Source organism: Panthera tigris, chromosome B2 (assembly GCF_018350195.1).
Source record: "Panthera tigris isolate Pti1 chromosome B2, P.tigris_Pti1_mat1.1, whole genome shotgun sequence".
NCBI classification, from domain to species: domain Eukaryota; kingdom Metazoa; phylum Chordata; class Mammalia; order Carnivora; family Felidae; genus Panthera; species Panthera tigris.
The window spans coordinates 39,362,238-39,387,198 of record NC_056664.1 but is presented as its reverse complement, the minus strand read 5'-3'; the positions used below and the strand labels follow the sequence as shown (position 1 = coordinate 39,387,198).

The window sequence follows — 24,961 nt, the reverse complement described above, 5'->3', positions numbered from 1 at the left end:
GTGTAGTTACTGTGGAATGAATGACATTTTTTTCCCCCACTAAAACTTACACGGCTGAGGGTTTCTGACATATTTTATAAAAAAAGTTTAAAGTTGCCATTGTCAGACTGGCTACTGTATAAATAACTAGTGTCCGTATAAATTGTTTCTTATCATCTATGTAAAATTGAGAATTGTGTAGCACAGTGCTATCATTCTACTTGGACCTTTTAGCAAAGTTTTAAAAACATAGTATTTCTATAATAATTCTTCATATAATTGAATTGTTAATAATCTAGTCATATTTTATGAACTTATTTAAAATTTTTTTTTAATGTTTATTTATTTTTGACAGAGAGAGAGACAGAGCATGAGCGGGGGAGGGGCAGAGGGAGAGGGAGACACAGAATCTGAATGCTGACAGCTCAGAGCCCGACGTGGGGCTCAAACTCACAAACCACGAGATCATGACCTGAGCTGAAGTCAGACGCTTAACCGACTGAGCCACCCAGGCGCCCCCAATTATTAATAAAGTTTGGACTAATGCAATACTGGGAAAGTGAATACTTCTATCTAAAAAATTTTTAAGCTTATTTATTTATTTTGAGGGGTGGGAAAGGGCAGAGAGAGAGGGAGAGAGAATCCCAAGCAGGCTCCACACTTCCAGCACAGAGCTCAATGTGGGACTTGAACCCACGAACTGTGAGATCATTACCTGAGCTGAAATCAAGAGTTGTATGCTCAACCAATTGAGCCACCCAGACACCCCTATCTAAATATTTTTAAGGAAACTAAAGTTCAAAATTAAAATGGATTGTGGTCAAAGAAAATAATACTAGTATATATTAGGGACTGAATCCAAATTAAAGATCTAATATATATTATATATGTAATGCACATATACAAAGACATATACGCATATGTACTTTTGACCAATGGAATAAAGAATAGAGAAGATTTTAATTTTTAAAATTATTATTATTTAATAACGTTTATTTATTTTGAAAGAGAGAGTGCACATACACATGAGTGGGGGAGGGGTAGAGAGAGAGAGGGAGAGAGAGAATCCGAAGCAGGTTCCATGCTCCATGCAGAGCCTGATGCAGGGTTTGATCTCAAGACTGTGAGATCATGACTTGAGCCGAAATCAAGAGTCAGACACTTAACCAACTGAGCCACCCAGGCACACCAAGAACTGAGAAAATTTTAGATAAAGCTTCCAAAACTTGTTCTTGTCTGTTTTTTCTCTTTCATTTATCATATGAAATTATCCCTAAAGTGATTAGATACTCTCCCTAATCCATTCCTGAAGGTAGAATAGAAGTGTTTCTTTACAGTTTACTGGTACTGTGCGAAGGTCATACTAAAAGGGAATATACTCTGGACAAATACCATTGAAGTAAATGTCCAGATATTTGGGCCAAGAATTAGGAAGAATAACTACAGTCTTTGTACCATTCCCACAAGTTCTATACTTATGTATACTTTTCAAAATATAAACATGCTGCTTCTTCCTAAAATGCAAGATGGAAAAGTAAGGAAATAAATCTATAGTGGACATTATCCACAGTAGAGAGTTGGTGGATAGAAGCTTCTACAACCACTTTAGAGGAAAAGGAAATGTGGTGAATTCTGTGCTGACTCTTAAAGCCTCATTCCAACTGAGATGTGTGGTTTTTGCTCATAATTCATTGACCAAAGCAAATCACATGCCATACTTGCTTCAAAGGGCACAGGGCACTGCAATCCCACAATGTGCCAGGAAAGAAGAGAGACCAAGAATTTGTGAAGCATCCTAATGTTACCTTATGTTTGGCACAAGTATAATTCAAACATGGGATGGCAGGACAATATGTGACGTTTTAAGATTAAGAAAATGTTTTTTAAAAGCAAGAAAAAGAGATCATGAAAGACAGAAATCTAATTAATGTGATTTTATATCAAGATTCAATAGAAAATGACAGTCAAGTTCAAGTGGATTTGGATACATCTAAAAGTGCATTTCAGGATTATATATTCTATTTTCTGTTGGGTTTGGCTTGGTCTTTGCCATTAATCTTTTTTTTTAATGTTTTATTTATTTTTGACAGAGAGAGAGAAAGAGAGAGAGAGACAGAGTGCAAGCAGGGGAAGGTCAGAGAGAGAAGGAGACACAGAATCTGAAACAGGCTCCAGGTTCTGAGCTGTCAGCACAGAGCCTGACGCGGGACTCGAACTCACAGACCACAAGATCATGTTCGATCCCATGGACCATGAGATCATGACCTGAGCCAAAATCCAGTCAGATGCTTAACCGACTGAGCCACCCAGGTGCCTCTATTCCTTTGTTTTCTTCGAAAGTTTTATAACTTTAGCTCTCACATTTACATCTTTGATTCATTTTGAGTTAAGTTTTGTATATGGTGTGAAGAAGGGGTTCAAATTTGCACTTTTGCAAACCAACTGAAAGACTACCCTTTTCCTATTGAGTTGTCTTATCACTCTTGTTGAAAATCAACTGATCACAGATGTCTGGGCTTACTGCTACACCATCAATTCTAACCTATTGATTTATGTGTACATATTTATATACTTGCTGTCAATTTCTGCAAAAAGAAAGTTAGAATTTTGACAGGGATTTCATTTAATCTGTAGATAAATTGGGGGAATATTGTCATTTAAATTATGTGAAGTCTTCCAATCTATGAATAAGGATGTCTTTCCATTTATTCTGATGAAAATTTTTTTCAACAGTTTTGAAGTTTTCAGTGTACAAGTCTTGAATTTCTTTTGTTAAATTTATTCCTAAATATTTATACTCCTAGATGCTATCATAAAGGAATTGTTTTCTTAAGTTCAATTTCAGATTGTTCATTGCTAGTGTGTAGAAATACTAGTGAATTTTGTATAATGATCTTGTATCCTGCAGCTTTGCTGAAATTGTTTACTAGTGCTTCTTTCTTTCCTTTTTTTTCTTTTTTTTGATTCCTTGGAATTTTCTATGTAGAAGATCCAGTCATTTGTGAATAGATATAGTTTTACCTCATTTTTTTCTAATATGAATGTCTTTTATTTCATTTTCTTGCTTAATTGCCCTGGCTACAATCTCTAGTACAGTATTGGATAGAATTAGCAAGAGAAGCATCCTTGTCTTATTCCTGATCTTAAGAAGAAAGCTTTAGTCTTTCACCATTAAATATGGTATCTATCAGTCATGGGTTTTTCATAGATGCCCTTTAGTAACTTGAGGAAATATCCTTATTTAAAAAAATTTTTTTAAGTTTATATATGTATTTTGAGAGAGAGAGAGAGAGAGAGAACATGCATCAGCAGAGGAGGGGCAGAGAGAGAATCTCAAGCAGACTTTGTACTGTCATTTCAGAGCCCAATGTGGAGCTCAAACTCACGAACTGTGAGATCATGACTTAGCTGAAACCAAGAGTCAGACACTTAACTGACTGAGCCACCTAGGCACCCCTAGGAAATTCCTTTTTTATTCTAATTTATTGAGGGTTTCTTATTTTATCCTGAAAAGGTGCTTGATTTTATCAAATGCTTTTTCTGCATCTGTTAAGATGACCAAGTGGGTTTTTTTCTCCTTTATTCTATTACATGGTGTATTACATTAGCTGATTTTCATATGTTAAACCAATCTTGCATTCCTGGAATACATTCTGCTTGGTCATGTTGTATAATTCTCTTTTATATGTTGTTGCATTCAATTTGGTTGTGTTTTGTTGAGGATTTTTATGTCTATATTTATAAGAGATATTGGTCTATAGTTTTCTTGTAACGTCTTTGTCTGGTTTTGGTATCAGGGTAGTACTGGCCTCATAGAATTAATTGAGAAGAGGGGTGCCTGGGTGGCTCAGTTGGTTAGGCATCCTACTTTGGCTCAGGTCATGATCTAACGGTTTTGGGTTTGAGTCCTGTGTCCGGCTATGTGCTGACAGCTCAGAGCCTGGAGCCTGCTTCAGATTCTGTGTCTCCCTCTCTCTCTGCCCATTCCCTGCTCATGCTCTGTCTCTCAAAAATAAAGAAATGTGGAAATGCATTTAAAAAAAAAAGATTAGTTGAGAAGTGTTCCCGCTTGTCTATATTTTGGAAGAGTTTGTGAAAGATTGGTGTTAACTCTTCTTTAAATCGTTGGTAGAATTCACCAGGGAAGTCATCTGGTCTTGGGATTTTCTTTATGGGAAGTTTAAAAATTATTAATCCTTTTTTTTTTTTAAAGTATTCTGGCTCTTCCTCTGAAGTGGCTTAAAGCAAGATTGCATCAGGGGCACCTGGGTGGCTCAATCAGTTAATGCCTGACTCTTGGTTTTGGCTCAGGTCATGATCTCATGGTGTGTGAGTTTGAGCCCTTCATTGGGCTTCAAGCTAACAGTGTGGAGCCTGTTTGTGATTCTCTCTCTCCCTCTCTCTTTCTGCCCCTCTCTCGCTCATTCTCTCTGTCTCTCTCTCAAAATAAATAAATAAAAACCTGAAAAAATATTAAAAAATAAATAAAGCAGGATTGCATCAGTAATAATAATACTCATGAGAAACAACTAATAGTTTTTACTTGGTCCCAGACATTGGTTCCTAATATTGTTCTCCTCTTAAAGCCTCTCAGCTTTTTGGAGGGTGGTTGACTCCATGTTTGGGAAGAAAGAACTCCAGATTGGCTTGTGCCACCTTGGTGTTGTCAAGTGAGGACGTATTTGACATCCTGTGTGGTGGTAAAAGGCACAAAAGCCAGCTTAAAGCATCCCCCCCCCACACACACACAAGTGGTCAAACTGTCACTATGTGAGCATCAAAAATGAAATAGCAGTTTATTAAGACAAATTGAGTCTCAAAAAGTTGAGTATCTTATTGTATTCAGGAAGAACTAGAATGGATTTTCTTTACAAAATAATGAGTGCTACCTAGAGGTTGATTTTTTTTCACCCAGAGTTAAAAAAATGTTCACATTTAATTGTATGTGTGTTTTCAGAGCGGGCAGAAGAGTTTTCACGTCCAAGGCTGTTCTCCGCTCAAAGTCACTGTCAGCAAGTCTCATGAAAGATTCCCATGCCATGACCCGGGGGAGGCTTGTTTGTTCATTGTGAGCAAGCTGGCTATTCAACAATCGTCTCCCAGATTAAATCTCTTGCTATTCTGGTCTGAGCTGAGATTCTGAAAGTAGACTTCTTTAGCTGCTGGTTCCCTGTTGTGCTCTGTCAGTAGAGATGCTGGAGGGAGACTGGGGGACTGAAGGAGGGGGACAGGATGTTTGCATCCTACTCCTCTGAGTGTCGCACAGCAATGCATTTCATCAGGGCAAGGGCCGTGGTTCCAGTGGCCACAATTGGTCCCAGTGTGCAGATTTTTCCACTCCCAGTAAAAGACTCATTGAGCCTTAGAGACACCAGCACCAGATCTGAGAGATCTGTGTCCTAGACCCCGTGGAGCCCTCTTTTGAGCCAGAAAAGAAAATAAGCATCATTTCATTGTTTAAAAATGTCACACATACATTCCAGCTAGGTTAGAACAGATATGCACTTAACCAATCCATATGAAGAAAGAAACTGCTACCTTACCCCATCATGACGATTGGGACATATTGACTTTGGCCACTTGGTGAAGAAAAAAAAAAAACCAGAATAATATTTGTACAGGCTTTCATGATAGTGTTGAAAATAATGTTTGACAAGGAAATAGAAAAAGGCTCACGGTACCTTAAAAATAAACCTTCCTGGTGCTCTGGCTGCCAAAGGATTAAGTGTGAAAGCAAACTTTTGACTCAGCTTCAATGAAATGAAAAGAAACCCCAGGTCACAAGTCCCAAGATGATTAAATGAGAAGCCTTAAGAGATAGCAGCCTGATGGGAAAGCTAGTTTGAGAATTAAAAATTCTCCATGTTGGGGCGCCTGGGTGGCTCAGTTGATTGAACATCTGACTTTGGCTCAGATCATGATCTCACAGTCCATGAGTTTGAGCCCAGTGTCAGGTTCTGTGCTGACAGCTCAGAGTCTGGAACCTGCTTCAGATTCTGTGTCTCCCTCTCTCTCTATCCCTCCCCTGCTCATGCTCTGTCTCTTTCTGTCTCTCAAAAATGAATAAATGTTAAAATTTTTTTTAATTGTTTAAAAAATACTTTGGGTCATCCAACCATTCAGAAAACTTGGGGATAGAGGAGTAGAGGATATTTACATTATGTGTACCTCAAATGCACAAAACGAACAGACAGGACAGGCAGAGAAAGATTTTATTCTCATTAAGTGCTCTTGGGTGCTACCTTCAGTTAGGATGGTGTAAAGTAGCAAACTGCTTCTTGTGATAGTCAGGGCTAGTTAGAAATCCTCCTCGGGCTGTTTACAGAGAGGTTCCCCCACGGAAAACAGACGAATGAGAACCAACAGGAAAGAAATAGAAAGCAAGTCCTAAAGCGTAACATATCAATAATTACCTTAAATTTATTTATTTATTTTTTTTGTTTTATTTATTTATTTTGAGAGAGACAGAGACAGCACCAGCGAGGGAGGGACAGAGAGAGGGAGAGAGAATTCCAAGCAGGCTCCACATTGTCAGAGCAGAGCCTGATGTGGGGCTCCAACTCATGAGCCGAGAGACCATGACCTGAGCTGAAACCAAGAGTCAGACGCTCAACAGACTGAGCCACCCAGGTACCCCAATTACCTTAAATTTAAACTGTCGAAATATGCCCATCAAAAGACAGAGATCGACAGAGTGGAGAGATCACAATTACCGGATACTGCTTATAAGAAACTCCCTTCAAAGTCAACAATCAAGTAAGTTGAAAGAGAAAGAATGGAAAAACTATACCATGCCAACATGAAGTTAAAAAAAATTTTTTTAACGTTTATTCATTTTTGAGAGACCCAGTGCGAGCAGGGAAGGTGCAGACAGAGAGGAAGACACAGAAGCCGAAGCAGGCTCCGGGCTCTGAGCACAGAGCCCAACGTGGGGCTCGAACCCACGAACTGTGAGATCATGACCTCAGCCAAAGTCGGATGCCCAATCTACTGAGCCACCCAGGTGCCTCAACATGAAGTTTTTAAAAAGCAGGAGAGGCTATATTTATATCTGATTAAAGCAGACTTCAGAGAAAAGAGAATATCTACAGATAGATGCTGTATAATGATAAAAGCATCAATCCACCCAGAAGATTTAATGATCTGAAATGTACGCACAGCAAATAACAAAGCCTCAAAGTACACGAAGCAAAAACTAATACCACTGAAAAAAAATTCTCTCTTAATCTCGTAGGAAATTGACTCACAAAACAAAGTATGTAAAGACACAAAAAATTAGAAAGTGTTGTGTTATTTATTTAAGTGTGGAATTTGTTGTAAGAAAAGGGATTCGTTAAATGAACTGTACTAATCTGACTCAACCCTGTAAAAAATCACGTAGGCTCCTCTCTGAGTCAGAAAATTTCAAAACCTCCATCCACTTTTCCTCCTTGTGGTCAGAAGGAGTAAAACAAACAGTGGGTCTGGCAGATTTCAATCCAAGCACAGTCTGAAGACTGGATCCTGATATTATTTATAGAACAAGAAATAGAAGGAACTTTAGTAAAACCTTAAGTACAATAATCTTTGCAGGGTGTCATAATGTGATTTCAGTGTCTCTATTACTATGCATATTTTATAAATTGCTACATTAAGCAGTTTTAGTTTAAAAAGTCAAAGTTGGGGCACCTAGGTGGCTCAGTTGGTTAAGCCTCTGACTTCGGCTCAGATCATGGTCTCACAGATTGTGAGTTTGAGCCCCATGTCGGGCTCCATGCTGACAGCTCAGAGCCTGGAGCCTGCTTCAGATTCTGTGTCTCCCTCTCTCTCTGCCCTGCCCCTGCTTGCACTCTCTCTCTCTTTCTTTCTCTGTCTCTCTCAAAAATAAATAAACATTAAAAAAAAGTCAAAGTTAACCTTGGATTTTTTTCTTAATTTGCAGACATAACCGTACCTCTTAGTTGTTTTTATACTCGAATAGCAATCAGTGTGGGCATAAAATTCTAGTCCTAATGTTCTTTATACATCATCCCACTGCCTCTTAGCATTTGTTGCTTAGAAAAGAAGTCTGAGTCCTGTTCATTTCAGTTCTTTTGAAGGAATCAAGGTGTTTTCTCCCCTCTTTGTTTAGCCGCAGGAATCTTTTTATTTGTTTTTCAAGTTTTTATTTAAATTCCAGTTAGTTCACATACAGTGTATTATTAGTTTCAGGTGTACAAGATAGGGATTCCACCCTTCGACACCACACCTGGTGCTCATCACAAGTGTATGCCTTACTCCCCATCACCCATTTAACCCACCCCCCTGCCCACCTCATGTCCAGCAGCACTCTGTTTTCTATAGTTGACAGTCTGTTTTCTGCCTCTCTCTTTCTCCCCCCGCTACGTTCATCCGTTTTGTTTCTTACATTCCATATATGAGTGAAATCATATGGCATTTGTCTTTCTCTGACTGACTTATTTTGCTTAGCATTATACTCTCTAGGTCCATCCATGGAGTTGCAAATGACAAGATTTCGTTCTTTTTGATTGCCAAGTAGTATTCCATCGCGTATGTATACACAATGCACATCTTTATCCATTCATTAGTCGATGGACATCTGGGCTCTTTCTATAGTTTGGCTATTGTCGATAGTGCTGCTAAATATTGGCGTGCATGTGCCCCCTCGAATTTGTATTTTTGTATCCTTTGGGTACAATACCCAAAGGTATTATTTGGGTAAGTACCTAGTAGATATGCAATTGCGGAGTCTTAGGGTAGTTCTATTTTTAACTTTCTGAGGAAGTTCCCTACTGTATTTCAGAGTTCCCAGAGTTCCATGTTGCAAAAAACCTTTTTATTGAAATTAAAAGTTTTCACCTGAAAGCTTCCTTGGTCTCCCTTCATGAATTTTTTCCTTGCCTTTGTTGGACTTTCAATCTCCAATTCCAGATTTCTTTTCAGATCTAGCAAGTGTTTTTTTTTTTAATTGAGGTATCATCGACATATAACATTATATTAGTTTCAAGCATACAATATAATAATTCAATATTTGTATTATTGCAAAATGATCAGCATGGTAAGTCTAGTTAACATATGTCACCATACACAGTTACAGAATCTTTTGTGTGTGATGAGAATTTTCAGATCTCTTTTCTTAGCAACTTCTGAATATGCAATATGGCATCTTGAGTGTGGTTGCTATACTGTGCTGAAGGTATTTATATACATCCTCATTTATGACTCACTGTCCCATATTATAATTCAGGAGCACCTCTTATTTGTAGACAATTTATTGGATTTCTAGGACTCTCCCTGTAACATATTTCTGAGCTCTTCAAAATGTCTATATCCATTTCACATTTGGGTGTATTTCTGAAGTGACTCTTTTCTGTTATTGATTGGATTTTCCACAACATGAAATTTGCCTTTTATTGTTTCTAGTATGACAACTGTTGAATTTTTCCTTCTTCCATCCCTGTCCTGTCCTATATCCTTGTTTCCGTTAAAAAAAAAAAAAATCTGAGTCTATTCTTGTTTAATAGCGGCCATGTCCTCTCCAATCATATCTGGGGTTTCCTACACTTATGTGAGCTCCGAGGCCACGTCTGTGACAGGGGGCTGAGGGCAAGTGCAGGGTGTGGGACAACTAGGAGGAGAGGGGGTGAGCCTCCAGTCAGAAAAAGCCAAGGGAATCAGGGTGGGGGTGAGTAAGGACAGGATATAGAAAAACATGTGCATTAGGTACACTATTGGGCACTTTTCACAGGGACCCCATTTCATCCTCATAATAGCACTAAAAGTGAGGCATTATTATCCCAAACCCACCCCTCCATGTACCTGGTGCACTTATCTACACTGAACTGGATGGAATGGAGACCCGGTCTCGAGAGAGCAAGGTGGCCCTCTAGTTCCCTGATAATAGTGACACATTACTTTTGCTTACAGCAAGTATTGTTCTCACTAAAATTTTGTGAGATTGGCTGAAAAGGTAATTGTCAATATCTCCCGAGAACAGGAAGCTGGGATTCAGAGAAGCCTGAGACTTGAGCCCTGTCTCTGGATTCCTGTGTTGTCCTTGACATTTGGAACCAAGGCAACCAGTGACGGAAACAGAGCATCAACCTCAGTACCTCCCAGTAATGGCTTCATATCCTGTTGTGCAACTTTCTGGAGCCTCTAGGTCAGAATGTCCCAGGCACCACCGTGGCTGTTGGGGTTGGTGCACATGAAGGATGAAGAAGGCTGGGCTCCGGGGGCTGCTGTGGATGGTCTTCATCTCAGGTAAGGTGAAGAACCCAGTAAGGCTTCTGCCCAGAACCTTGGGGATCCCACCACAGGAAAAGCTTCCCTTTTCTTTGGAAGCTCCAGGGGAAGTGGCCACCCAGGATAGAGTCAACCGGTAGACATGCCAGACTGGGTTTCTCTGCCCAAACTTAACAGAATCGGGAGAATATAGAGGGCCTGAGAACAGAAATAAAAGGGGTTGAATTAGGGAAACGGGCTATCTGTGTGTTTTGATGTTGTCAGAGATATGCAAAACCCTGGATGGGAAAATGATAGAGCAAACCTAAATTTGACATGATCCGAGATAATGTTTGAGTTTGAAACTTTTGTTTTTTATAGTCCCTCATGATGCTTTTGATGTTGACCATCTATTTTTTTTAAGTTTTATTTATTTTGAAAGAGAGAGAGAGAGAGACCATGAGCAGGGGAGGGGCAGAGACAGAGGGGGAGAGAGAGTCCCAAGCAGGCTCTGCACTGGCAGAGCTCATGGGGTTCAAGCCCATGAATCGCGAGATCATGACCCAAACTGAAACCAAGAGTTGGTCACTTAACTGACTGAGCCACCCAGGTGCCCCTGATGTTGACCATCTATTAACCCTAAAAGACATAATTAATTAAACAAATATTTCCCAGGGGCCACCTATGGGCTGGGAAATCTGCTATTGCTGAGGCATAGCAGAACAGAAGTGAAGAGAAGGGGCCTGGTGCCCATTTTCATGGGAGCTGTAACCACAGGTGGCTGCTGTCTACTGGTGTTGGAGGGTATTGTTGCCCTAACTTGGTGGGTTTGCCCCATCACCACACCCTCACTTCTCTTGTGGTACAGCTCATGCTTTCACTAAAGATGAAAGCATTTGGGACTTTAGTTGCCCTCCACCCCAATCCTTATGAATAAATTGGGATAAAACCAGAGAGAGGGAAAACGTCAACAGCAAGGAAAAGAAGGCTTTGCCTTGGAAAGATTATAAGGAAAGGGTGTTTTTCGGGAACCAACTACTTTGAGCAAGGTCACAGACACTCACCATGCAGAGCCTGCACACACACGGCATGCTGCATCTGCTCGGAGCTGGGGTGATAACTTAGATGGGCAGACAAGAGCTTGGTTCTCATTCCCTTGTGTCATATTCATGTTTCTCCAAAGGAGAACTGGGAGGAGATGGAGGGTTGACGCTTGTGTATTTGTGTGGGAGAAAACCAGCCCTGTATATGTCATTGTGTCCTATGGGGGTGGGTTGGGGGTGACTTAAAAACTCCATCTAGCTCCAGTATCCTAAAGAACAGAATTGCTAGGTACCTATTCAGGCATTGGCTGAGACTGCTCTCATCCCAACCAGACAGCTTCCTTGGCCAACCTATCTCCGAGGTTTGGACCTAAGTCTAGGGTCAGACTATTCAGGCTTGAATCCTGACTCTACCACTTTCTACTGTGGAACTTTGGGTGAATCACTTAATAACCTCTGGGTTATGAAATCACCTTTCTGTGCCTCAATTTTCTTACCTATGAAATAGGAATAATGACAGGTATCAACCTTATCTGTTTTGAAGCTTCAGTGATGAAGCCAGGGAGATGAAACAAGATAGTACTTTTAAACACTTAGCAATAAAAGGTATCTGTTCTTTGTTATTTGTTCTTTGTTACTAACATCAGGTATTCCTTTCTCACAGTGGTGTAAGACATGGTGCACACATAGCACTCCAGCACTGATTCCTTACTGTCTCCTCTCACAAAGGACAGGCAAATTTGTGCATAATCTCAGACTCCTGTAACTCCCACTCTCTTCGTCTGTTTGAGCTACTCTAACAAAATACCACAGATTGGGTGTCTTATAAGCAACAGGTACTTATTTCTCACAGTCTGAAGGCTGGAAGTTCAAGATCATGCTGCCTGTCTGGTTGGGTTTTGGTGACGACCTTCTTCTGGGTGGTAGACTTTGGACTTCTCACTATGTCCTCACAGGGTGGAGGGGATGAGGGAGCTCTCTGGAGCCTCTTTGATAAGGGCACTAATCCCGTTCATGGGATTAATCATGACCTAATCAGCTTCTAACACCATCACCTTGGGGGCTTGGATTTCAACATATGAATTTGGGGAGGTGGGAGACACACACATTCAGAGCATAGCATCCACCTTGTCCAGGCAGTTGGCAAATAATTTATCTATAACCTCTTACATTAATGTTACAGAGGGTGGACAGAGGAGGTGTGTATCTTCCTCAGAGCCCAGCACAGTGCCTGGCACACAGCAGGCTCTCAGCCACATATTGATGAATGAGTTAACCAGCCCCCTTGCCTGTCTCTTGGAGGAACATTTCTGACCAGAGTTCATGGGACTTTCCAGGGAGCTTGCTTTTGAGGTTTCCTTAGGAACTGCAGTCTGGTCCCAGAAGAATTGGCCTGGTTTCATTTTCAAAATCCCCAGGAGTCTCTGAGTTGAGACTTCTTAAGGTAAGGCGGAGGGCCCGCTGGAACTCTTGGCCCACGCTGGGATGAACATACAGGTGGGCTGTGATGATAGCCCAGGCGCTCCATCAAAGGGGCAGCTGTTGGCATTTTCCAATGGGCATTCTCAGAGCTATTGCCTGAGGATATGAGTGTGTGTGCGTGCGGTAGTATTAATAAAAGCAGTAGTAGTTGTAGGTAGTGGTAGCCTGACCCACAGCGTGACCCAACATTACTGTCCAGCCCATTACTTGGTGTTCTAAAGAAGAAAGGAACCCAGGCTTGAGTGGATAAACCGTAGACCCCCAGTAAAGTTACAGAACCCTGTTGTGTCCAGCCGAAAACATAGATCTGCATCTTCCTACTTCCACTCAACTTGGCCCTCCTGTTGGCAAAGCTTCCTTAGACCAGACCAGAATTGATCTCTGTCCCCTACTTAGATGCAGTTCCCCTAGTTGTTTGGAGGAATCACTCTCGGCTAGTATCATGCCTTCATGTCCACTCATCACTGTGTATGCCCTTCTCTATGATCTTCCCTTCTGTCATACCCCTGTTGTGCATGGTCTTGGCACATGTCTCATGTTCCGTCTCCAATCAGGCATTTTTTTCCTCTCAAAACCAATCATTTATGAAAGTTTGCACAACACCATGCAGTCTATCTCTTGGAGTAAAAGAAAAATTACTCACAGTAAAAAGATCTGGAGTCTAATGTGGCTCGCAGGGAAGGTTGCATGTTCTCTGTAGGCCTTGAGGATCTTATCTGAAAAATGAGTAGTTGAACCCGAAAAAAAAGGATTCCTCAAAGGGTCTAACTCTGCTTCCCTGCTTACAGAACTCCAAGCTGAAAATGAATCAACAGAAGAAAAATTTATAAAAGAGGGAGAGACCCTGAATGTAAATTGTCCCTTCTCCACCGAGAAGTACTCCTACAGCCAGAAAGCTTGGCAGAAGCTGATAGATGGAAGGAAGCCTGTGACACTGGCCTTAACAAAGAGTACTTCAGGCGATCCTAGTCAAGTCCGGGAGGGCAGGTACTTCCTAGAAGACATCCCTAGTGAGGCCATCCTGCACGTCCAAATGACCAATCTTCAAGTGGAGGATTCAGGATTGTATCGGTGTGTGATCTACTACCTTTCCAAAGAGCCGGATGTCCTGTCCCCCCTTTTCCACCTGGTGGTGATCAAGGGTAAGTGACCTGGAGAGCGGTAAGAGGATGGGGAAAGCCAGGGCAGGTGGGGGTATGGGTGGTGGTGGTGGCACCAACAGGGTCGTGGCTTAGGATTTCTAGCATCTTGGTTTCTCCCAGAAGTTCCTCGTCTCTCATCTGAGGTCTCTGAAAGGCATTTGGTCCAATAGTAAGAAGGGCCTTCTATGTATGATTCCTCTTGGGGTAGCAGAGCTTTATTTGGGCTGCTATTGTAGGAAGTGGGGTACAGTGAAAGATGAGTGGTAGACTTGGATAACTTAGTCTCATTCCGTAGGTCCCCATGTGGAAGTAATTTCTTTGGAAAGCCTCTGTGATCTGCTATTTCCTTCCCAAGGGTGCATCTGATGGCCTTCCTGTGTGCTTCCAAAGCAGTGCTTCTCAAACTTTACTGTGTGCACAAACCACCTGGGGATTTTATTTCAAAAGAGTAGTCTCTGACACCATAGGTCTAGGGAAGGACCTAGATTGAGCATTTCTTTTTTTTTTTTAATTTTTTTAAATGTTTTTATTTATTTTTGAGGCAGAGAGAGACAGAGCATGAACGGGGGAGGGTCACAGAGAGAGGGAGACACAGAATCTGAAACAGGCTCCAGGCTCTGAGCTGTCAGCACAGAGCCCGATGCGGGGCTCGAACTCATGGACTGTGAGATCATGACCTGAGCCGAAGTTGGACACTCAACCGACCGAGCCACCCACGCGCCCCTAGATTGAGCATTTCTGATCTGCTCACTGGTGATGCTGCCACTAAGGCTGCCTATGGCTCCCATTTTGGGTAGCAAAGCTCCAGAGCTCACCTTGGGTCCCCTCTCATAGGTGATGCAGTCTCACTGGATAGTAGTGGCCAGTTTACTTATCTGCCTCCCATGCTCATCTCTGAGCACCCTGAGAAAATGGCCTGTGCCTTTCTCAGCTCTGTATCCCTAGCAACTAATGTAGCATCTGGCACACAGTAGGGCCTCGGTAGATGTTAACTGGAGAAATTAAGGAAGGAGAGGAAAGGGAGGAAGGTTCTAGGTCCTAACACCTGGGGAATCCTAAGCCTAAGGAATGCAAAGTTCATATGCAATCTATTAATAAAAGATAATTTGAAAAGCAATATGCTACAGGTTCTGGTGATTGCAAGGCAGAGAATGGTATAAGGTCAAGTAATTGGGGAATTATTCTTGAAGAAGGTGGCGGCAGATGGACTGGTGAAGGCAGACAAGTGCAATTGCAATGGCAGGAGTAGCTTGACAGTTCCCTTTGTTCCCTCTCTCTCCCTCCTTACCCTGCTCCCTCCCTCCTCTCCTCTCCCTCTTTCTTTTCGTCTCTTTCTTCCTTCCTTCTTTCCTTTTTCCTGTCTCTGACCCACGCTGACCTCACACTAATTCTTTAATCTTAGCAAAAGCAAAACTTGCTTCATGAATGGCCATGTTCATTTCCCTCCTCAGTTTCATTTACCCTGCCATCTCTCCCTCCTTCCTTACATCCTTCCTTCCATCCTTCCTTCGTTCCTTCTTTCCTTCCTTCCACCCACCCACTTCCTGACAATTCATTCATCAATTTATCCATCTGTTTATCCAATGTGCCTTCTTGCAGATCCTTTAAGCACCGCTGCCTCGGATAAGAATCATACCTGGAAACTGCAGATTTCCACCTTTCCTCCTACCACCACCAGAGCCCAGGGCACTCTCGTTGACAGACCCAGGACTGTGACCAAACTCCCGCCCAAATCAACTGCTGACCTCTCCTCTCCTGGCTTTGGAGTCAACATCACAAATGTGACAGATGTCACCAGCTATGTTTTCAGGTCTCTGGGCCCCTGGTTTGATTCCGAGTCCGTGTGCTTGAGAAGATGTGGAGAGTGATGGATGGGGGACAGGGGAGGGCAGGCACAGACCTGAGTCCCCTAAGTCTGGTGAAACTTCCTCGAGGAGGAAGCAAGTGGTGCTAGAGTGGGCAGGAGGCTGTTGGAGCGGCTGCCACTCTCCCCAGTTCACCTGTTTCCTTGCACACTAGAGGAGTAAGAAGAGGGAAAGGGCATCTTTGCTCAATTCCCATGGGTCTCAGCCAACTCCATGGGCCTAATGGTGTAGTGGAGAAAGCACTCAGAGTGAGGGCCCCTGGATTCCAGTGCCAGCCAGATTGATTGGCTGTGTGACTTTGGGTGAGTCACAAACCCTCTCTGGCTTGTTTCCTTGTCTAATCAGAAGTAGGGAGGCTAGAAAATGTGGAGCTGGAAGCCAGAATCTAGCCCAACTGCTCTCAGCAGCTGCTATGTGTTAGGATTACCTGGAGTGTTTACTTTTGCTTTGATTTGTGTTTAATACCGATGCATGTGCCCTCCTGTAGGCCGATAGACCAGAATTTCTGGAGATGGGGCTGGTCTCAGTATTTTTATGAGACCTTCAGGAGATTTCTTAATATGCAGGCAAAGCTAAGAACCATTAGCTTTGTATGCATGCCCCTCTTTACAGTTTATTATTCAATGTAGATTTATCTTTGAATGTGTTTATCATTAAGTATTGAATTAACAGAGAAATATTCCTGCTGATCTAACACGTCCGAACTCCACATTCTCTTTCTAGTCTTTCTTCATGTTCATACATATTTAACATGGCAGTAATTCTAATTACAAACTTGCCATTATTTTTCCATGCTAAAACTGTTCTTTGATGTTGCTAAACTTTGTGATTGTCATCTCAACAAATGCATCTTTTTCTATCAGTGGAAAAGCCAGAACTTATGTCGTCACTTGTCTGTCTATAGACACTGAGATTGTTTTTATTTTTTTAACATTTATTTATTTATTTATTTATTTATGTATTTATTTTTGAGAGATAGAAAGAGAGCGTGAGTGAGGGAGGAGCAGAGAGTGAGAGAGACACAGAATCTGAAACAGGCTCCAGGCTCTGAGCTGTCAGCACAGAACCAGGTGTGGGACTTGAACTCACAAACTGCGAGATCATGACCTGAGCTGTAGTCGCATGCTCAACTGACTAAACCACCCAGGCACCCCATCTTTTTTTTTTTTTTTGATGTTTATTTTTAAGAGAGAGAGACACAGTGTGAGCAGGTGAGGGGCAGAGAGAAAGAGACAGAGACAGAGTCCGAAGCAGGCTCCAGGCTCTGAGTGTCAGCACAGAGCCCAACGGGGGGCTCAAACTCACGGACCGTGAGATCGTGACCTGAGCCGAAGTTGGTCGCTTAACTGACTGAGCCACCCAGGTACCTCATCATTTTTGATAGTATTGATAACTCTGAGATAAACATTTTTGCAGACATCCTTTTTCTTCTTTTAAATGATTTATTCAAAAGAAATTCCCTTCAGAGAATGTGAACGTTTATATCACTCTGTATCCATATTGCCAAATGGTCCTCCAAACCATGAGATCATGACCTGAGCTGAAGTCGCTTAATAGACTGAGGCACCCAGGCGCCCCTCCCAGGCCTTTTAGAATCATTATGCAAAAATCTGTAAAAAATCATGGTGGGATTTTGGTGAGGACTGGCTTCTGTTTACAGATGGGGAAACAGAGGCCAGAGCAGTGAGGCCCTCCAAAGAACTAGGCTCTGCTGCTGAGACTAGAAACCAGGTTTCCTTTCTGGAACTTGGCTCTCTGCTGCATCTCAGTGAGGAAGAGGAGCCCAAGCTGGCAGCCCTCCCCTCCCCTCCCCCCATCCCACCCCAAGCCTCTTCTGCACGTGCCCTATGCTCTTTACTAAATATATTTTTAGTCAGCAGTTTTAGGCAATGGGACACACTAAAGGCACAGGGCTGGTCAGTATGGGGACAGGTGCTGGGAGGACCTAAGCAGCTAAGAGAAGGGGCGTGAAGGACTTTTGTAAACACTCAGGTGTGAGGCGTGCATCAGTGGTAGCAGCTTCATTGTCTCTTTTTCCCCCAGGGTCTCTGTGACCAGCATCATCATTATCGTGTTGTGTGGAGTCTTGAGCAAGAGCCTGGTCTTCACGGTCCTGTTGGCTGTGACACAGAGGTCATTTGGACCCTAGGCCTGCGAACCCATGAGAGTAACCTCTGACCTCAATTTTGCCTGAGGAGGGGTGTGAGGAGGAAAGGAAGGAGGGACAGTGACAGGAGTTGAATCTGTGACACAGGTTTTCTCTAAGGCTCAGGTCCCACCTTCCCAGCTCGGTTAATTCACTAATAACCTTGGATGTGTGAGTTCGTCCCCTCAGAAGAGAAGATTCAATTGCAAACATGCCCATTCTACCAGCGGCTCCAGATTTGCCTTAAATAAAGACAGAGTCCAATGCTCTTCAGTGTCGCTGTCTTGTGGGGGTTGTGCGGTGTATGCAGAGGGCACTGCTGCTAATTCTGCCCTTGTTCTTGCCCTGGGCCATAACATTTAGGCCTGACCTGGAAGGAGCTCTCACTACAGAAGCATCCTGTTCTCCCTGCCCCTGGGCCTTTCTCTCCTCTAGAATCAGGTGCATGAATTTCTCTTTTCATCTGTGGCCCTTTCCCATACTTCCAGAGAGGGGGGTTGAAAACCATGGAATGAGGAGAAGACAAGACACCATGGTAAGAATTCCTTATTTGGGATAGAGAAACCAAGTCAACCAAAAGGTTGTATCCTGGGAAGGTATGGGATGAGATAAGATCCAAAGCATAGGACTTATAGAGAATCTCATTTGTCGATTGGGTGCATTGTTAGAGGAACATTTGATCTCTGGATCCTTAGAACATACCCATGAAGGCCAAAACGTAAGTGCGTAGAAACATACCTCAACGTAATAAGGCCTTACATAAACACCCCAGAGCTAACAATATACTCAACGGGGGAAAACTGAGAGCCTTCTCCCTAAGGTCAGGAACAAGAGAAGGATGTCTACTCTCACTGTTTTTATTTGACATAGTACTGGAAGTCCTAGCCACAGCAATTAGACAACAAAAAGAAATAAAAGGCATCCAAGATGGTAAGAAAGAAGTAAAACTTTCACTATATGTAGATGACGTGATACGCTCTATAAAAAGACCCTAAAGAGTCCAACAGCAAAAAACTGTAGGAACTGATAAATGAATCTAGTAAGGTCCCAGGATACAAAATCAATGCACAGAAATCCATTGTCTTCCTATACACTAATAATGAAGCAGTAGAAGGAGAAATTAAGAAAATAATCCTGTTTACAATTGCACCAAAAATAATGATACCTAGGAATAAATGTAACCAGGGGTGAAAAACCTATACTCTAAAAACTATAAAACATTGATGAAAGAATTTGAAGATGGCATAAAGAAATGGAAAGATATTCCATACTTGTGGTTTGGGAGAACAAATATTGTTAAAGTGTCCATATTACTCAAAGCAAGCTACAGATTTAATGTAACCCCTATCTAAACACCAACAGCCTTTTTCATAGAACTAGAACAAACAATCCTAAAATTGTACGGAGACACAAAAGACCCTGAACAGCCAAAGCAATCTTGAAAAAACAAAACAAAACAAAACTGGACACATCACAATTCCTGACTTCTATATTACAAAGCTGTAGTAATCAAAACAGTATGGTACTGGCACAAAAGTAGATACATAGGTTAATGGAACAAAATAGAAAGCCCAGAAATAAACCCATAATTATATGGTAAATTAATCTTTGACAAAAGAGGCAAGAATATGCAATGTGAAAAAGATAGTCTCTTCGACAAATGGTACTGGGAAAACTGGACAGCTCCATGCAAAAGAATGAAACTGGGCCACTCTCTTATACCATCCACAAAAATACAAAATTGATTAAAGACCTGAATGTGAGACCTGAAACCATAAAAACCCTAGAAGAAAACACGGGCAATAATTTCTCTGACATCAGCCGAGGGAGGGGAAATAAAAGCAAAAAATAAACTATTGAGACTATATCACAATAAAAACCTTCTTCACAACAAAGGAAACAACCAACAAAACTAAAAGGCCATCTACTGAATGTCATTATTTGCAAATGACATATCTGATAAAAGGTTAGTATCCAAAATATACAAAGAACTTACATGACTCAACACCAAAAAACCCATAAATAATCCAATGAAAAAATGGGCAGGGGCGCCTGGGTGGCTCAGTTGGTTAAGCGTCTGACTTTGGCTCACGTCATGATCTCACAGTTCATGGTTTCAAGACCCGCGTCGGGCTCTGTGCTGACAGCTCAGAGCCTGGAGCCTGGTTTGGATTCTGTGTCTCCCTCTCTCTCTTTCTGTCCCTCCCCTGCTCACTCTCTGTCTCTCAAAAATAGATAAAAACATAAAAAATTTAAGAAAAAAAATGGGCAGAAGATGTGAACAGATATTTCTCCAAAGAAGACATACAGATGGTCAACAGACACATGAAAAGATGCTCAACATCACTCATCATCAGGGAAATGCAAATCAAAACCAGAATGAGATATTACCTCACACCTGTCAGAATGGCTAAAATCAGCAGCACAAGAAACAACAGGTGTTGGTGAGGATGTAGAAAAAAGGGGAACTCTCTTGCACTGTCAGTGGGAATGCAAACTGGTGCAGCCACTGTGGAAAACAATATGGAGGTTCCTCAAAAAATTAAAAATAGAATTACCCTATGATCCAGGAATCACACTATTAGATATTTGTCCAAAGAATACAGAACACTAATTTGAATGGATACATGCACCCCTAAGTTCATTGCAGCATTATTTACAATAGCCAATCTATGGAAGCAGCCCAAGTGTCCATCCATAGATGAATGGATAAAGAAGATGTGGTGTAGATACACAATAGATATTACTCAGCCATAAAAAAGAATGAAATCTTGCCATTTGCATCAACAAGGATGGACCTAGAGAGTATAATGCTAAGCGAAATAAGCCAGTCAGAGAAAGGCAAATACCATATGATTTCACTCATATGTGGAGTTTAAGAAACAAATGAGCCAAAAAAAAAAAGAAAGAAAGAAAGAAAGAAAGAAAGAAAGAAAGAAAGAAAGAAAAGAGAAAAAGAAAAAGAAAGAGCCAAACCAAAGAATAGACTCTTAACTATAGAGACCAAACTGATGGTTACCAGAAGGGAGGTGGGTGAGGGGATGGAGGAAATAGGTGATGGGGATTAAGAGTACACTTATCTTGATGAACACTGAGTAATGTATGGAACTGTTGAATCATTATGCACCTGGAACTAATATAACACTGTATGTTATCTACATTGGAATTAAAATAGAATAAGCTAAGATAAAATAAAATAAAATGTTAAGTGAAAAAAATAGAAGTATGTGACTAGAATGAGGCCACATGAGCAGTAAGTCACTACTTACTAGCAAGAACAAAGGCTAGAGTTCCTTTGCTGAAGACCAAGGGCCTCGAAGCCATAGAGAATGGACCATGGTGGAATTCTGCCTATGTCTAAATGCCCCTTGTCCTTGTGTCACACGAGGGGCAGGGATGGTGGCCCACAAATAGGCCCCTCTCCCTTTCAGAACAGAAGAAGTAGAAAATCAGAAAATACTGATTTAAATCTGTTAGAGTTTGCAAGACATGGCTGGACCTGAACATCTATTTCATGGGTGAGCATGGGAGCTACAGGGGAGTTATAGAGCAGACAGAGGAGGAAGGCAGAGTGAGAATAAAAGTGCACACAGGGACAGACTGCAGAAGTCTACCTGGGGAAACCAAGAGGCAACGGACTACAGAGGCCACAGTTGAGGTCATAGCATGAGACAGTCTAAGGGTTGGATCACCAATTAGAATTCTGCACCCAATTCCAATGTGTGTGTGTGAGTGTTCCGGGAGGGGGTGGTTTCCCCACATCAACAGGCAATTCTGGGACACCAGCTGGGTGTCCTGGAATTCAACTCAATTCTGATACTATCGACCCAGAGATAGCATCAGATTCCACAGATTGAGGGCTCAGTCCCACAAAACTCTCCCTTCCCATCTTTAGATGCCATTGACAAGCGCAGGCTATCACTTGTGCTTCTGATCTACATGCTCTGGGAGGTTCCGGTGATCCCCTCCTTGGATTCCATCAATTTGTTAGAGCAACTCACAGAACTGAGAAACATTTTACCTACTAGATTACTGGTGTTTTATAAAAGACTATTAAAGGGTATGAATCAACGGCCAGAAAAATAAATAAGGCAAGGTCCTGAACAAAGGGGTTTCTGTCCCCATGGAATTTGGAGCCCAGCACAGTGGCACATGGAAACATTCTGGTTTCCCAGCCTGGAAGCACTCCAAACCCCCTCCTTTTTTTTTTTTTTTTTTTTTTTTTTTTTTCATGGAGGCTCCATTACACAGGAATGATTGATGAACTCATTGGTTATTTGTGAGTGATTCAAGCCCTTCTGCCTTCCCCAGAAATCAGGGGGTGGAACTGAAAGTTTCAACCCTTGTCACAAGGTTAGTTCCCCAGGAAACAGCCCCATTCCTTCCAGGATTTCCAAAAGTCATCACATTGACAAACTCAGAGGTAGCAGCAAGGGGCTTTTTACGAACAACAGGACATCCATGACACCTTTATGGCTCTGAAGTGTTTCCAGGAAGTGAGGACAAGAGACCAAATATGACAAAAGATGCTCCCACTGTTCTAATGGCTCATGAAATTTCAAGGACTTGGGGAGCTATGATCCAGACGATGTGGATGAAGTCCAAATATATATGAGAAATATATTTCGATTATCTGAATGACCAAACACGTATTTCTTATAATTCACAATGTCACACAATCTAGTGATGTTGCCATTGGTGCCCCTGCCCTTGCACTCTTGAAGTCACCCCGTCTTTGGCACCATGTTTTTCCTGGGCCCTCAGTGCTTAAACTTCTTCTGTGACAGCCATCTCCAACTGGCTCTGCATCTTGTATCACACCTTCAGGATCCAGAATCCTGGACAGGATATTGCGTCTGGCCAAACTTAGGTCAAGTCACATGCGTGGCACATAGATGTTAGGGAGAGGGGTGGGAGAAATCTCTGCCTCAACCCTCAATAGTAGAGGAAGTAGAGCTCTGTGCTCTAGTGAGAGTCGTGCACTGAAGCATGTCCCCCAGGTGGAGAAGGTATTGGGTGCTGGAGAACCAAAAGATGACAAATATCTGATCTGTCGTGGTTACTGCTAGCACTGTCATGTTTGTGGGCTTTATGCCTCTGCCTGGGCTGGGAGCTTAGGGATGCGCACAACTTGCACACCTGACAGGAACCTGATGAACGCCTCAGGGCCCGTCTGACCTCAAACGGAGATTTGCAGGCATTGTCTATTTGGACCACTTGCCTCAGAAACCCTTGGGCTGCTGGTTAAAATGCAGATTCCAGGGCTTTCCCAGACCAAGCAAATTGGAATCTCTGGGGGTTGGTGCTCAGGCATGCGTATGTTTGCCAGCCTCCTGAGTGATTTAGCCACGTGCCCATACTTGAGAACCGTGGTGTGGAGTAAGATTAAAGAAGGCAGATCATCAGAAAGGTTTGAGCTCTGTCTTGGAGGACAAGCCAAATTTGGATGCATGCTGTCATTCCAGACAGGGGGAACTGGTAGGGGGGGTGCAAGATGTAGTGGTCAGTGGCCAGGGATGGAATGTCCTGGCAACCTGAGGAAGTGAGTGGAATGGAGGGGTGGGTCCAGACTTGGCATGGACGCTATTGAGTGTTGACTAATGGGCAGTGACGTAATAGCAGCAGGAAGGAAGATGTCACAAGGGCAGTGTTTGCTCTTTTCTCTTCTTCTGCATTTTCCTGAGCTGCTCTCTCTTCACACTTCCCTTCTCAACTGCAAAGTAATAGTCAAGCCTCTCCAGGAACATGGAAGACATCCCTGAGGGGCAACATCCTCCAACAATGGGAAGAGCCCTGGGACAGCCAGTACCCAGTGGATCCTGGGATAGGATGGAGGGGACAGGGCTCTGGGGTGGCCATGGCCACTGCTGCTGCTGCTGCTCTGAGCCTCGGGTAAGGAGATGCAGGGGGAGGGATGGAGACGGCCAAAGGGGTACTGCTAAGAGGGGTTTCTCTCACTTCTTTAGGAGAGACTGAATGGGATTGGGGTGTGGGCTAGACACAGGAAAGGGAAGAGAAGGTAATGGATGCAGACTGTTGGTTAACCCTGTCCCAGCAGAAACTGGGTGATGAAACAGAATCTGGAGCTTTCTACAGTACACCGTGAAGTTAAGAAAACTACATGAAGTGAACTGAACAATCTCTTATCGCTGTGTTGATTCCTGGGAGGTGGAAATTGTAAGATACAGTCTCTCCTTAAAGGAATCAGGCACGGAGGTAGACGAGGCATTAGTAGAAGGCAAAGGTAAATAACAAAAGGGCAAAGCCACAGCATGAACACAAAAATATGGTGGAAGTCCCTCTAGCAAGGCACAGGGAGGCAATGTGGAAAAGAGGGTTCTGGAATCAGACAGAGCTGGGTTCAAATCCTATCTCTGCCACTTTCTACATTTGTGCTCTCAGGAAGTCCTCCAACCCCTCTGAACCTCAGGGTCCTCAATATTTATTTGTAAATGGTACCTAAGTGTTGTCCGAAGGGGGTTGTTCCTAAGAGTTAAACAGCAGACTGATGTACAATTCTAATGATCAGTATTTAGAGCATAGTCAGTGCTTAACAAAAGTTATGGTGGGTGATGATGGTGGTGGGGGTGGTAGTGGAAACAGGGGCAGGGTGATCAAAGGTATTGAGGGTTGAAAAGGGAAGGAGATGAGCGCAGGTGGAACTGTCCAGGTAGACTCCCTCTAGGACCAGAAGGGGTGGATGTGGGTGGAGAAGAGTGGGGGAGAGCACTCAGCTTGGGGACGGCAGGGGCTGGGATGAAGTACTGGGTGCTGGAAAGCCAGGGCCGTGTCTGGGGAAGCACAGGTAGAATAGAACATGGGTTGTAAAACGGGTCAAGTTCTCTTTCACTTTTTTTTTTTTTTACCATTTTATTATTAAAATTTTTCAGTCTACAAAATACGAAAAGAATAGCCACCGTAAACTTGTTACCTAGATCAAAACATTCAACCATAATTGATATTTTGCATTATTTGCTCCATATGTGTGTACATTGCTGAGATACATATTTATCAATATGTTAATTGTAAATATAAATGTGTTTATTAATTCATTACATATATTAACACATATTATGTATATTTATAAATATGTATGTTTAT

General features: G+C 42.4%; 1 protein-coding gene across 4 annotated transcripts in view; it reads left to right on the top strand.

The window, feature by feature from the left end:
- Nucleotides 1-10,113: 10,113 nt before the first annotated feature.
- Nucleotides 10,114-24,961, top strand: part of LOC102950289 (trem-like transcript 2 protein) — a 45,262-nt gene continuing 30,414 nt past the window's right edge. For 3 of the 4 annotated variants that reach the window (XR_006217632.1, XM_042986318.1, XM_042986317.1), the window contains exons 1-3: nt 10,114-10,221; nt 13,496-13,849; nt 15,449-15,659. Coding sequence is in view for 3 of the 4 variants with exons in the window: in XM_042986318.1 (XP_042842252.1) it covers nt 10,173-10,221; nt 13,496-13,849; nt 15,449-15,659 (614 nt within the window). In the remaining variant the exon portion in view is untranslated. Of the gene's footprint in view, nt 10,222-13,495; nt 13,850-15,448; nt 15,660-17,757; nt 18,130-24,961 lie in introns of those variants that run through there. The other variant, XM_007085210.3, reaches the window with a different exon arrangement.